Here is a 12,416-nt window from a genome sequence, read left to right as displayed (position 1 = left end):
ATATATATATATATATATATATATATATATATAGCTATACGTAGGTGTTTTGTCCACACTCAGGAAAGGAATGTATGAAACACATCACTTATCTGATCTGTCTCGCTCATATCACCCGCGTCCGTTGGCCTTTACGTACTGAGCGCTATTCACACATCTGTCCCTATTATCCCCTTTTTATCGATAGTCTTCCGTTAATTTGGTGCTAAATCACTTAATGCATTGAAAGGCTTTTACCATATGTGTCCGGTAATCTTTATCCCTTAGGCTTCTACCAATAATTTGTCCATTTTATTTTCCAGCCTAGACTAACTTTTGCGGTGTGTATGCTACTAATCGTTTACTTTCAGAGGGTGGAGGAATGTGTTCTCTAACCAGCGACTTTTAATGCGAACCTGATTTCAACTCATTTGTCTTTGGTGCTGTTTTAACTGCTGATAATGACCTGGCCTTTTTTGGGCTATACAAACATAATCTGATCCCAACATTCACATACTTCAGGGCGGGTGAGAGTGTATGGTGGTGTCGGAAGAGGATGTGCACTCTCTCCATTCTTATTCAACTTCGTCATTGATGAAATAATGAGGCGAACACTGGATGGTCTTCACAACTCCGGTGTTCAAATTGTTGCTGGTGAGAGCCTTGTCGATCTGGAGTACGCAGATGACATCGCCCTCATCTTTAAAGACCAAAGCGGAGCGCCTTGCAACTTCAAAGTGCAAAGTCATGCACGCTTCAGAACGTGCCATCTGCGAACACATCCCTTAAAATTCAGGGAGAATCACTGGAGAATATGAAAAACTTTACATACCTCGGTAGTTGTATTAGCTCTGATGGAAGTGTGTCTGGTTCCGGTGGAGTCCAGCTACATCAAAGTGATATGTGCCATCGCGAAGAGACTGGACCTTACCGTGATGTGGCGGTGGCAGCACCTCGTCGACCCGTTTATCTATTCTGGGAGGTGTCCGCGCGACACAGTCTCTCATACTCGGTTGGTCCGTGGGTAGAGGTCTGATGAACATAGTCTCCTGGCGTTGCAGGTTGGGGGTTGGAACATGCATGGTGTGTTCCGTAAAATGGTAATGTACTTGCTTTTCCAGCCCAACAACGCTGCTTTGCCTTTAGGCTTTTGAGCCAAAGGCTTTGATTAAAGACCCTAATCGTCCTTTCGCCTAGGTGTGGGCGTCCTGGCAGTATCCGAGCCCTCGTACAACCACGACATTCACAGCTAATAATATTGTCATACCACGTCGGCCGTCGTGTGGTGCCATCAGCCGGGTCGTCTTACTTGCTGCATACAGCAGGGCGCGTAAGCGGAAACATGCTACTGCTGACGCCTCCCTTCTTCCAATTTCACGTTTTCCATCCTCCACCCCTTCCAGCCCAAATATGAATACTTTCTTCGCAGATCCCAGCTCTAGGACTGACCGTTTTGCTCGCCCTGCATCACATGCAGCTGCAGCTTCTGTACGTCTGAGTTCAGCCACAGCCCTAAACACGTCGAAGTCTGTTTTCAAACTCGAAAGCCTGTCTACTTAGCCACCTTCAATGTTCGCAGACCAAAGCGAACCACAAGCCTTGTCGAATAAACTGACCACCAACATACCATCTTTTGGCATGCGCACTGCACCTTCAAAGTGCAAAGTCATGCTTCAGAATGTGTAGTCTCCGAACATATCTCTTACAGTTCAAGGAGAATCGCTGGAGATTGTGAGACACTTTACAAACCTCTGTATTTGTATTAGCTATGACGGTAGTGTGCCTGATGAAGTCAGCACAGAGGCTCGAATCACGTTTGCTTATTTGCGTCACTTGTGGCGTCAAAAATGTATCCCACTAGATCTTAAGGGTCGTGTGTATCAGGCTACATTAATGGCTGCGTTTTTGTATGGATTCGAGACAGCCTCTGAGGACAGAGGACGATGTGAAGAGGCGTCTTCAGCTTTTTGACTGCCGATGCCTTAGAAGCATGGCTGGTTTTGGATTGCGTCAGAGTGTTAGTAACGAGAGGGTTAGAAAACGGGTATTTGGTTGTGCTGCAGGCACTTCAATCCGAGAAAATCTCCAGCATCATCGACTACGATGGCTCGGTCATGTGCTACGCATGCCAAAAGACAGTCTACCGAGGTGAGTGTTGTTCTCCGTGCTACGTTTCAGGTTGGCACAAAACGCGAATCGGACAGCACATAACTTGGCAGAAAGGCATAAAAGAGATCACGAAGAGTTTGGGTGTTGTTGGTGTTGTACGCCTTCCAGGATGGGGTCACCGTGGCCCTGTCTGTACTTGCCTGATGACGTTGCAAGAAATGGTGGCTAATCGATGTCAGTGGCGTTAGTGCTGTCAGTTTCTTTCCAGATTGTCTGATTGAGCTTTTGGAGGTGTAGGCACCTCAGAATGCTTGACATAGGCTAGCACTAGGCCCACTTCCTCACCCACCCTTTTTCTCTTCTTTCCACTCTGTAGCTTTTAATATTATATATATATATATATATATAGATGATGATGATGGTGATGAGTGCTATGCTTATCAACACAACTTTTGTCCGTTTTGGTATACCCGCCCCTATCAGAAACAAGATGCTGGACTTCGGAAAATCGAAGTTCTGGATGTGAAACGCTCAAACGCTATCAATATTGGTATGAAAGTGCTTCCACCTCCCCGTGCAATTAGTACGGCAATTTTGAAAATGGACCCGTCGATTATCAATCGCGAGGGAATCGAAGTGAGTCGCCAGTCGGTTTGCTTTCTATGCGGAGAACTAGCACTTCAAAATACTGTGAAATTTCTCAACCAATTTAAATAACTCCGACAGAACAGCATGGAATGAAGTGCCAAAGAGCTGTTGTACAAACCGTCCACCTAACTGCAGCCCGTGAGCAGAACCCCAATGGTCTTTCATATTACCAACTGTGTATTTTGTATAGCTTGCTGCCGTCTGTCCCTTATGAATAACTGTATAATTGTTTCACCTCGAATGACATGTACTTAAGCCTACACAAACTAACAGAATTTGGGGTTATTCCCACATGACATGGTCTTTTCCTTCTGTGTTAAAATTCTTGAAGGCAACTAATCGACATAACTTGAATAACTGCTACTCATCCCACATGAAGGGTTTTTCTACTGGTACAGGTTAAGCTGTAGGTATGGCCAACATATTTGGCTAAGTGAACTTGCCATCATTCCATTTCCACTTATTTTGTTCAGCACTTGAATTGGTTGTGTAAGATTAGATTGCAGCCATATATTTGTGACTAACTAGCTTCTACAGAGGAGCCAACTTCATTGTGAGGAGGATTGCCGGACGTCTATCAGTTGCACTAATCACCTGACATTGCTGTCCTAAGTAAAAGCCGTTATTTGCTTCCGTTGTGAGAAACTTTGCGAATGTATTGATCCATGGATGGGTTCATTATCGAGGGTCACATACTGTTTAGACACCACATGTCTCTGAAATTCGGAATATCCTAGTTTGTTCTAATGGGATCAGCTCGACATAGCTCAATGGTTGGAATGTGATTTCACTGACCGGAAAGTCCGTGGTTCGAACCCAACCACAGGATCTCGATTGCTCCTTTCTAAGCTTGAGTAGCCTGACAGCATTTCACCTCTTTTACTTCCTTCGGGTGGCGTGGCAGCTAACCACCAGAACAGTGTCACGGTTGAAGGATTATCATCTATCTATTTGGGTAGACTTCAAACTTCGGCTGTCCAGAAGAATCTGAACTCCCTCTTGAAATGGAAAGCAGAGCAGTATCACGTCGAATTCATCTGGCTTTGAAAAACTGGGTCACCCATGGAACTCGGATCTTAATGGATTACAGATGGGGTTCCTGGTCCTAAAATTCGAATGTAATTCCTTCCGTGGTGCATGGTGATCTTTCTTCTAAATACGCTCAAGTAAAACAGAGTGATATGCAGCATAAATCGCCTAATTTTCTGTGTATTTTGTATAAATGCAATCGACCAACGAATAATGGGGAGATCTTTGTTTGCTCATAGCACATCGCCTCAACTCGTCATTTTTTGCGACGTTTACCATCGGTGGAATAGCTCATTCTGTACATCTGTCTTGGATAAGGTTTTATGGATCTCTTTTGCGCAAATGAAATGCGTTGCTGTGTCGACAACATTATTCTATGACTGTCTATTTCGCCCTTTTCAGAAACTTCTCACCTCCATGTTGCCAACTCCAGAAGAGTGTGAAGCCATCTTAAAAGCCAAAGCTGAACAGAATGGCCTACCCCTCGGTCAGGCAGAACAGTTTCTAATAACTCTTTCTGAAATCACGTTTCTGAAACCCCGGCTGGAATTATGGTTGTTCAAACTGGACTATGAAAGCACTGAGAAGGAAGTGGCCGATCCTTTAGCAGATCTGAAACAGGTGAGTTTTCCTTTTCCTCTGTGCAGGGAACTATGCAAACGGAAACGTCCTATTCAGTGTAACGAGCGTCTGGGGTACAGTCTGAAAATTTTAACAAAAGCGTTGGTTCTTGATCTTTCTTAGCCTACAAGGTCATACTCAATAATGTCGAAAGCATTCGTATGACTGGGTTTTCTGGGGCTGACCTTATTTTCAAGTTTGTGATGCTTCGTAATGCTTTAGGTTTTGTTGAAAATATCCAACCATGAATATCTACGAATTTAGATGACCAAACTTCGGAAGATGCTGGTATAGTGTGCATGTTCACCTTTTCTTTCACACTCTTGTACGTTGATTCTGAATCGCCTTCGCACACGGTGGGGTACTACAAAACACCCGTGCTTCACGAATGCATATCGGTTATCGGTTATAGTTGAACCTATGTGCGCTTCAGCCCCCTCAATTCGAATGTTCAACATCTATCCGCTTACTGGGCACACGGTCGGATCTCGTCGGATAATGTGAGGAAGATCGATTTATCATCTAAACCATTTCAGTTTTAACTGATCTTTCCTTCGCAAACAAACCTGACGGACTGTTTTTTGCGAACCTTTGAATTTTAAACAATTAATGTACTCCTACTTACCTATGGTTTCGAAAACTCAGTTTATACGATATGTACAGGTTGACCGATAGAAACGAACACCCCCCAGACTGCTATTATGCTTGTTTTTACACACATGCGGCTGGTTATGTTCATTTGAGCAACTTGGCAGTATCTCAGCCCTCGTGATTTCTTTAGGTGACATAGCAGCTAGGCACCAGAAGGGTGTTATTGCTGAACGATTAGTTATCTTACAGATAGCCTCAGAAGTGCATGCATGCATAATTCCACCCACTTAGTGGGCCCGAGGACGTTCCACCAGTTCTGATCAAGGTTCGCAGTCAGTGACTGCCTAACCTGCCTGGGTTTATCGAAAAGCAACCCAGCAAGATTAATGGGTTGTGACAGTGCAAGGCACTAGCAGGTAATATAGTAACCTCGAACTAACTCGTACGTTATATCACCCTTTCGGTGCCAAACTGCCATGCCACCAGTCTTTCTTCTACCATAGGAAGAATCGGGGAATGACAACCACATTGTATGGGCAAATTGTTCTGTTTGTTCAATATGGGGGGAGTGTTAGGGCTACATATTGAGGACAATTGCTTTCACGTAGGATCGCCACTGGGGCCATATTTGTCAGAGTCACTAACCATTGGTTTATCTTGTCTCGGAGTCTCCAGCCAGGGAAATGGCAGCTTGATAACATGACCAAGTTGTTGGCTAAGTGAGTTCATGCTTCACTGCCAGGCCATAGACTGGCCACCCGTTTTCGGTCTTCACAAATGATGGCAAAAGCTCAGCTAGACTTCTCGATTCGAAGAGTTACTTCATCCTTGGTTCTGTCCATTGGGACTGACAAAACAACATTGGTACATTCATAACAAAATGATACAGTCTTTGAATCACTTATAATGTGATCGTGATTGCTACAGAGAATTCTTGTTCATAGCCACTGCCGCTTATGCAGGAAGTTGCCTACCTCACATCTTCCGGTCATTTGTGTGGTCGATTGACCAGTAACCACACTGATAGGAAGTCCCTACGAGTCCCATCTTATCCTTTAAAGAACTGATTTCCAGATTTCAGGCGAAAATTCATAAACGTACCGACCGCTATCCAGGACATTATTTTTTCTCTCCAGATCCCCATTCGTTGGTTAAGATCGAGTTGTTCCAACTTAAATTTACGTCAAATACTATCACGTTTCTTTTAATCCAGACATAGCAGCGCAGTAAGAACATCTCAAGAATGAGATCATTTCATCATTTTTCCGGATAATTGTAAATTCAGCGATAGTGGCAATGCATATTGAACCTCATAAACTGAGTCCTAACAGAGCCTATTTGTGTGTTCTTCCCGAGACGGATTGGGTTTGGGGAGAAAGGTCTCAGCGGAGTATGATTTTAAAGAACACCGGAAAACTGTATGCAGAGAAGAAATAAAAATTTGATGTTAATGGTACTGTAGAAAAGGAGTAATAGCGGAAAACCTCAGGCTATCTAGAGCTGCTTCCAAGATGCATATCGTCCCTAAACGGAAGGGTGAAAAGATCTGATTTCGCCTGGGACTTGCAGCTTTTCAACTGGCAATCAACTACAATGGAAATCTTTCACAACGAGCCCCTTTCATACGTATTCATCGGGTGTACAGATATGACACTGATGTGTTCCCATTTGATCGCTGATTATCTGCCAGTGAGCCGAGCTTTTTGTTGGTGCATGATTTCCCTTATTGAGATTTCGAACGAACAAGATTTCTTGGAATTATCTTGTTGTCTCCTTTGTTCCCAAGGTTTCTTATCGGACAAGCCTCGCGAAACTTTACTCACGGTTGCTTTATTCCGTGCGCTGTACGATCGATCGGCACTAGACACTTTAGCCCAAGTAGAAAACGACGCCTCAATGATCAGGTTGTGTACATACAACAGGTTTCTGGACTACTGTGCTCCGGCGTTTTCTTATTTTTTGTTTTCGTCTTGCGTCCAGGGTTACAGAACTCAAGTAAGGAATGTTGAAAGCACACCTTGGCGTGCATTGTCATGGTTTCTCTGCGCACAACCACATAACAATTTCTTATTTTCAAGTTTAACTCATCGATGCTGATCCGAAAGTTGTGTATCTTGGTCAATGCTGTACCCTCCAACTAGCCGGTATGCAGGTAGATACATCTAACTAACAAGATGGCCCACTTTTAGTCTATGCTCAAAACCTTTTGGAACTATCTGGATATCGATTTATATTTTTTCAACCTAGTCTGAGTTTACTGACTCACGCTTCATTAAACTGTCCTGTGCACAAACTATGCGCTTGCAAACCCAACTCTTTCATAACACGACTTGTGGCTGCATTCTTCTCCATTTCAGGGTATCAATGAAGTTGTCCAGTGCAAGACTTTGCGTTATGTGATATCCACCCTCCTCTCTATTGGAAATTTCCTCAACGGAACCAGTTTCCGTGGTTTTACGTTTGACTACTTGGCTCGGTTGCCCGAGGTGAAGGATACCAAGAACAAAAACAGCATGCTTCATCATGTCTGTTGTATCGTCCTGGACCAGTTTCCTGACAGTACCGGTAGGTGGATATTTTGTAGAGCAATCAGGCTGAGTCAGAACTGTTATCACAGCTTGGTTAGGGTGGACGTTAAGAAGCCTTCTAAACTCTCGCAGCTGTGTACCACTGTTAGGATGATGCGCACATGGAGGATGCTAGATGAGTTCATCAGTTATCTTCGTCATCTCTGTAAGTATAAACGTCACAGAGGTAGTAAATGGATCCATCAAGAAAGCGTCCGCCCGCCCGCCCACCTTTGAAATGCTCTAGTCATCGACATGCTAGCTTCCATGTCTACCGAAACCCGTTTTGTTATCGTAGGAGCCAAATAATCCCAGGGGACGTTCTAGTAGGTTTGTACAAAGAAGGGAAAACGAACCTAAAATCCGATCCGTTTTCTTCGTAGACTTTTCAAAGGCAGTGAGAACGGCCGAGGTGAGATTGGTGCAGCAAGCCTTGAGTTATCCAACGTGGATCAAAGCTTGGACTATCTTCCTCGAATCTGTGTGGAATCTGTGCACCGACCCAAGCATAGCTTAGTAATAATTTCGGCTTTAATCTACAAAATTAGTTATATTTGTAATTGTCAATAGTAAAGTTCCATCTGTTCGTGAAATCCAAACAACATACGGCCTACTCTAGTCACCAAATGGTGGGTTGTTTAAAGGCTGATTGGCCCATGAGTGTATGCCATAGAGGAATCAATTTGGTTGATGAAAAACACGAACTAATAATAGATAGTAATGGAGAAAAATAATCTTTTTGGTTTCTAGGTCGTTAAGTGCACTGGTCGTCTTCACACCGTCTCCCCCAGACGCAGAATCCCATCCCACGCACAAAGTGCTGCAGTTTAGTAGCAGTGGTAGACAAACAAATGCAGTGCTAGCCGTAAAACATGGTATCTGAGAATTCAACATAAAAGTTCGTCTATTTACGTTTACATATTACTGAAGTACTTGGTCGATAAACCAAACTAGCTGAATAAATAAAGCGTTTGAATAAAAATAGCAGGGGACGAAATATGGCCAAAATCAGGGTACTGCTTGGTTTACCGAGCTGGAAATTAGTTTGCTAAGGTAACGTCATTGATGATGTCTGGACTGGAAACGGACCCTTGGTAATAATAAGCGGTTGCAAGAAGGGGAACAGCGTATCTCATCGCCAATAGCATCTTGGGCGACACAGTTATAAAAAGGATACATTACCATACTTGACAACTGTATCAGTTCTACAAATACTCGAATGTCGGACACCAACGAAGCACTTTTCAATTCAAGGTGGTTCCTCAGCTCACATCGACCTCGAATCCCAAAATCTACTACATCCGCCTTCATTGTTTTCTTACCGTTGCGGTTGCTGTCCTGAATGTGGTAAGAGCGTGTTTTGGTTGAGTGTAGTGTGCATGCAAAAGAACGCTATTGCCTGGATAATGCAACACAGGGCTAACTCAGATAATTTGCGATTGCGTCAAGTTTATTGAAATAGTTTTTTCACGGTGCATGTTTCTGTGACCCTCATAACTTCGTCTGATGTTGAATACTGAAATCAACACGTAAAGCGTACCAAGCATAAGCAAATGAGGATTGCAAAATTAATCCAGTCAAAATACTAACGATGGTATTTTGTCAAACGTTCTGCCATGAGGTTGAAGGGGTGCGCAATATTTCGTAACGCTGCTGAGATATAGGATCAGTGTAACCGTAGACAAGGAAGGCTTGTTTTCAAGACCAGTTTACTCATTATCTCAGTATTCAAAACAGATCCTTGAATACCTCGCTTATGACTAAATTCCATCGGTCGCGTTTCTAATAGTGCAGTGCAATACCAAGTTGGCATTTTGCCGCCTCAAGACGCCGTCTCACTGGTCCGGCAAAGACATCTGTCCGCCTTTCAGTACGGACGGTTGTGGATGTCACCCGCTTCACATCCGGTGCTGATATTTAGAATCCACCACTTTCATTTAACACCCGATGGTTGTGAGTTCTCACTTGATTTTACGTATGCAAGCTAGAGCCCGTAGTAAGACTGATTCTGTCTCTTCGGCTTGTTTGTTGAGTGCTGATCTTATGTACATTCTTTACATCACTGGATATGCACCTATTTAGTTTATTAAACGATGCAGTTTATTCGAGGTAGGTCGTTTATTAGAGTTTTCTCATGCATAATGATATATATGCCACATACTTGTTTGATTCTTTTACCTACTGTTGTTACCACATCCCAGATGTTCCCCACTCTAGTGAATACCATTTTCTCATTAATTTTGAAACAAGTTACTTTTTGGCGGAACTTGGTGTTAACGTGAGTGTAACTGCTCCAAGTTCACTGTCATGGCGTTTCGCAGAAACCGAGCTTGCACATGGGGATGCATTGTCATTGTGTATGGCAGCTAGTGTTTATCCGATATGGCAAACTGAATTGACTGTGCATAACGACCGAATATTCTTCGTTCACACAGATATACATTCCGACCTCGGTGCGTTGTGTCGATGTCATCGCATCGATTGGGAAGAACTACCCGAAAAACTGAGCAAACTGGAACGAGACAGTAAACAAGCTTGGGAACACTATCGAGTGATCTTCAATTCGGAGAAAGAAAAACAAAAGAACGCCAAGTAAATACTTGTTATAATTAGCTTCCTGGATGATAACACTCTCGTGACAATACTTTTCGTACAAACTATTCTAGAGCAGTGGTTGTCGTTTGGTGACGACTCTTTTTTTACCTTTAGTCAGCAGTAGTACTTTAAAGTAACGAGTACTAATCGTCCTATTGGACGAGTGGTTACGTCTGAAGTGACGGGCAATTTATTTTTTGCAATTCACAACCAGAAAGGTACGTAAAATTGAGGAGTTTGACAGTAGTTGAAAGTTGTCAGGTAGAAGGCGCGTTGTATCAGTAATCCCACTAGGAAGAAATAGAGAATTTTAATACCGGTGTACGATCGATAGATAAGAATGATGGCGCATTATTCAGATTTAGAGGGCATTCGTGTGATTCAGGCGTTCTATTGGTTTAAGCAGTAAAAACGGGTGTATTCACAGAGAAAGTACCAATTTAAACGAAAACCCTGATGCGTCCTTTTACTGCTTGAAAGCCAACTGCGATTGATATCAAATATGCAGCCCCCGTTATAGGTCGTTACTTTTAACTTAGGGTGATACCAATGTGATATTAATTAGGTAGAATATCATACAAGCCCACATAATAGCTGTTGATGGGACCTTTCTCTCTTCAGGCACAGTATATCACTACCCCACAGAAAAAGTAATGTCCAGGGTCCAAACATTATAATTAGGTATAATACAAGCCCACATAATAGCTGTTGATGGGACCTTTCTCTCTTCAGGCACAGTATATCACTACCCCACAGAAAAAGTAATGTCCAGGGTCCAAACATTTGTGTACATGAAGAGGCCTTGGCATAGCATTCATTCTTTTGGGAATAAGCGGTGATATATAAATCAAGGTTAACCCCTCGTGTCACAAGCCCAGTTGGACTCTGGGATACCATACCAAGAGGGCTTCAGATTCTATTGCCACTGATTCCAAGCAACTAACCGTTTAACAGTTTCCCGCTGTATTCCTTCTGAAATACTACTTCTATTTGCTCATTCATCGCGCTCTCTTTTATCTGTGTTTTAGATTGTATGAGTTTGTTACGGATGCCATGGAACGAATTATCTGCCTTCAGCTGGTCTATCGAAAGTTGATGGCTAGGTAAGGTAGTCTGTGAGTACATTCGAACGTTGCAGGTCTTATACCATATCAAGATTGTTCCATTGTAATTTTTTGAGTACTTTTTCCATCATCTTATTTCCTCCATTCCTTCAAGATTTCACCATCTGCTGGAATACCTCGGTTATCCGCCCAGTCGCTCGATGAACATGCCTGTGGGACAATTTTGTCGTACACTGGCTGAGTTCGCTCTGGAATATCGAACAACCCGAGAGAAAATTATCGAGAGTCGTGATAAGAAGGCCAAAGCTCGAGAGCGGCGGCGAACAAATGGCAAACTTATTATTGATGTAAGATAACCTCATTTGTTTGCAGTCGCTCTGGCAACATTTCGTACATTTTTTAAATTGCTGTTTTATCTAAACGATCTGATTTTCAGAAATCACTGCTGTCCTTGAATGTTTTTCTATCGGACGGCAAATGCGAAGCGATTCCTACTATCACTTAGCTATTCTGGCTGCAATGTCGCGTGTAGTTTTATCCACAATAACTATCTGGTACTTTAACTTTGTTAGGAGCCTTTGAATGCCGATATAAGTTGCGGTTATCATCGTCTTGGACGACGAGGCAAGTGTCCGATTCCTTCTTGATGAGTCCCATTGAGGTCAAACCTCGTGTGGCCAAGCGTTTTGTATTCAAGTGATGTTTCTTCGGTGAACACTCGGCAAATGTTTACCCCCTACCCTTTCTATGTACTTCAAGAGTATCAGTGATTGCCAAGACATCTATCTACCTATTCACCAGAGTGTCTGGATAATTCGGTAGTTGGTTCGAATTGCATTTAGAAAACAGACGAAGCGAAAATTCTGGCAGGGTTTACATCAGTGAATAAGCGTGTCTGAGCCCAATAATCGTGTGTCATCTGTGCTCACTGAAGAGTAACGTTCATTTTCGTGAGATATCCATTGAGCAATTGATGTTTCTTATGCGTCAGTACCCATTAAACTGTGCATTTTAGAATGCAGCGATAAAACACACTCTTGGGTGCGAAGCACTTCTTGTTCGGGAGATATTTTTGCGATGGACTGCGGATATGAACTATTTCCTCTAGCTTTCGACGGCGTAATGTAAATTATCATTCGGTTGCAGTAAACTATACAAATATTCAGGGGCTATATATATATATATATATATATATATATATATATATGTGCAT

General features: G+C 42.9%; 1 protein-coding gene across 1 annotated transcript in view; it reads left to right on the top strand.

Annotated features, from left to right (window-relative positions):
- Positions 1 to 12,416, top strand: part of T265_00976 (hypothetical protein) — a gene marked incomplete at both ends in the record, with an annotated part of 95,918 nt that overhangs the window by 78,600 nt on the left and 4,902 nt on the right. Inside the window, 7 exons of the mRNA XM_009164891.1 lie at positions 2,043 to 2,127; positions 2,498 to 2,724; positions 4,168 to 4,386; positions 7,335 to 7,542; positions 9,980 to 10,136; positions 11,168 to 11,242; positions 11,358 to 11,550. Of these exons, the coding sequence (XP_009163155.1) occupies positions 2,043 to 2,127; positions 2,498 to 2,724; positions 4,168 to 4,386; positions 7,335 to 7,542; positions 9,980 to 10,136; positions 11,168 to 11,242; positions 11,358 to 11,550 (1,164 nt within the window). The remainder of the gene's footprint in view (positions 1 to 2,042; positions 2,128 to 2,497; positions 2,725 to 4,167; positions 4,387 to 7,334; positions 7,543 to 9,979; positions 10,137 to 11,167; positions 11,243 to 11,357; positions 11,551 to 12,416) is intronic.

Source organism: Opisthorchis viverrini, assembly GCF_000715545.1.
Source record: "Opisthorchis viverrini unplaced genomic scaffold opera_v5_10, whole genome shotgun sequence".
NCBI lineage: Eukaryota > Metazoa > Platyhelminthes > Trematoda > Opisthorchiida > Opisthorchiidae > Opisthorchis > Opisthorchis viverrini.
The sequence above is the reverse complement of the archived record's forward strand: the minus strand, read 5'-3'. Positions and strand labels throughout refer to the sequence as shown.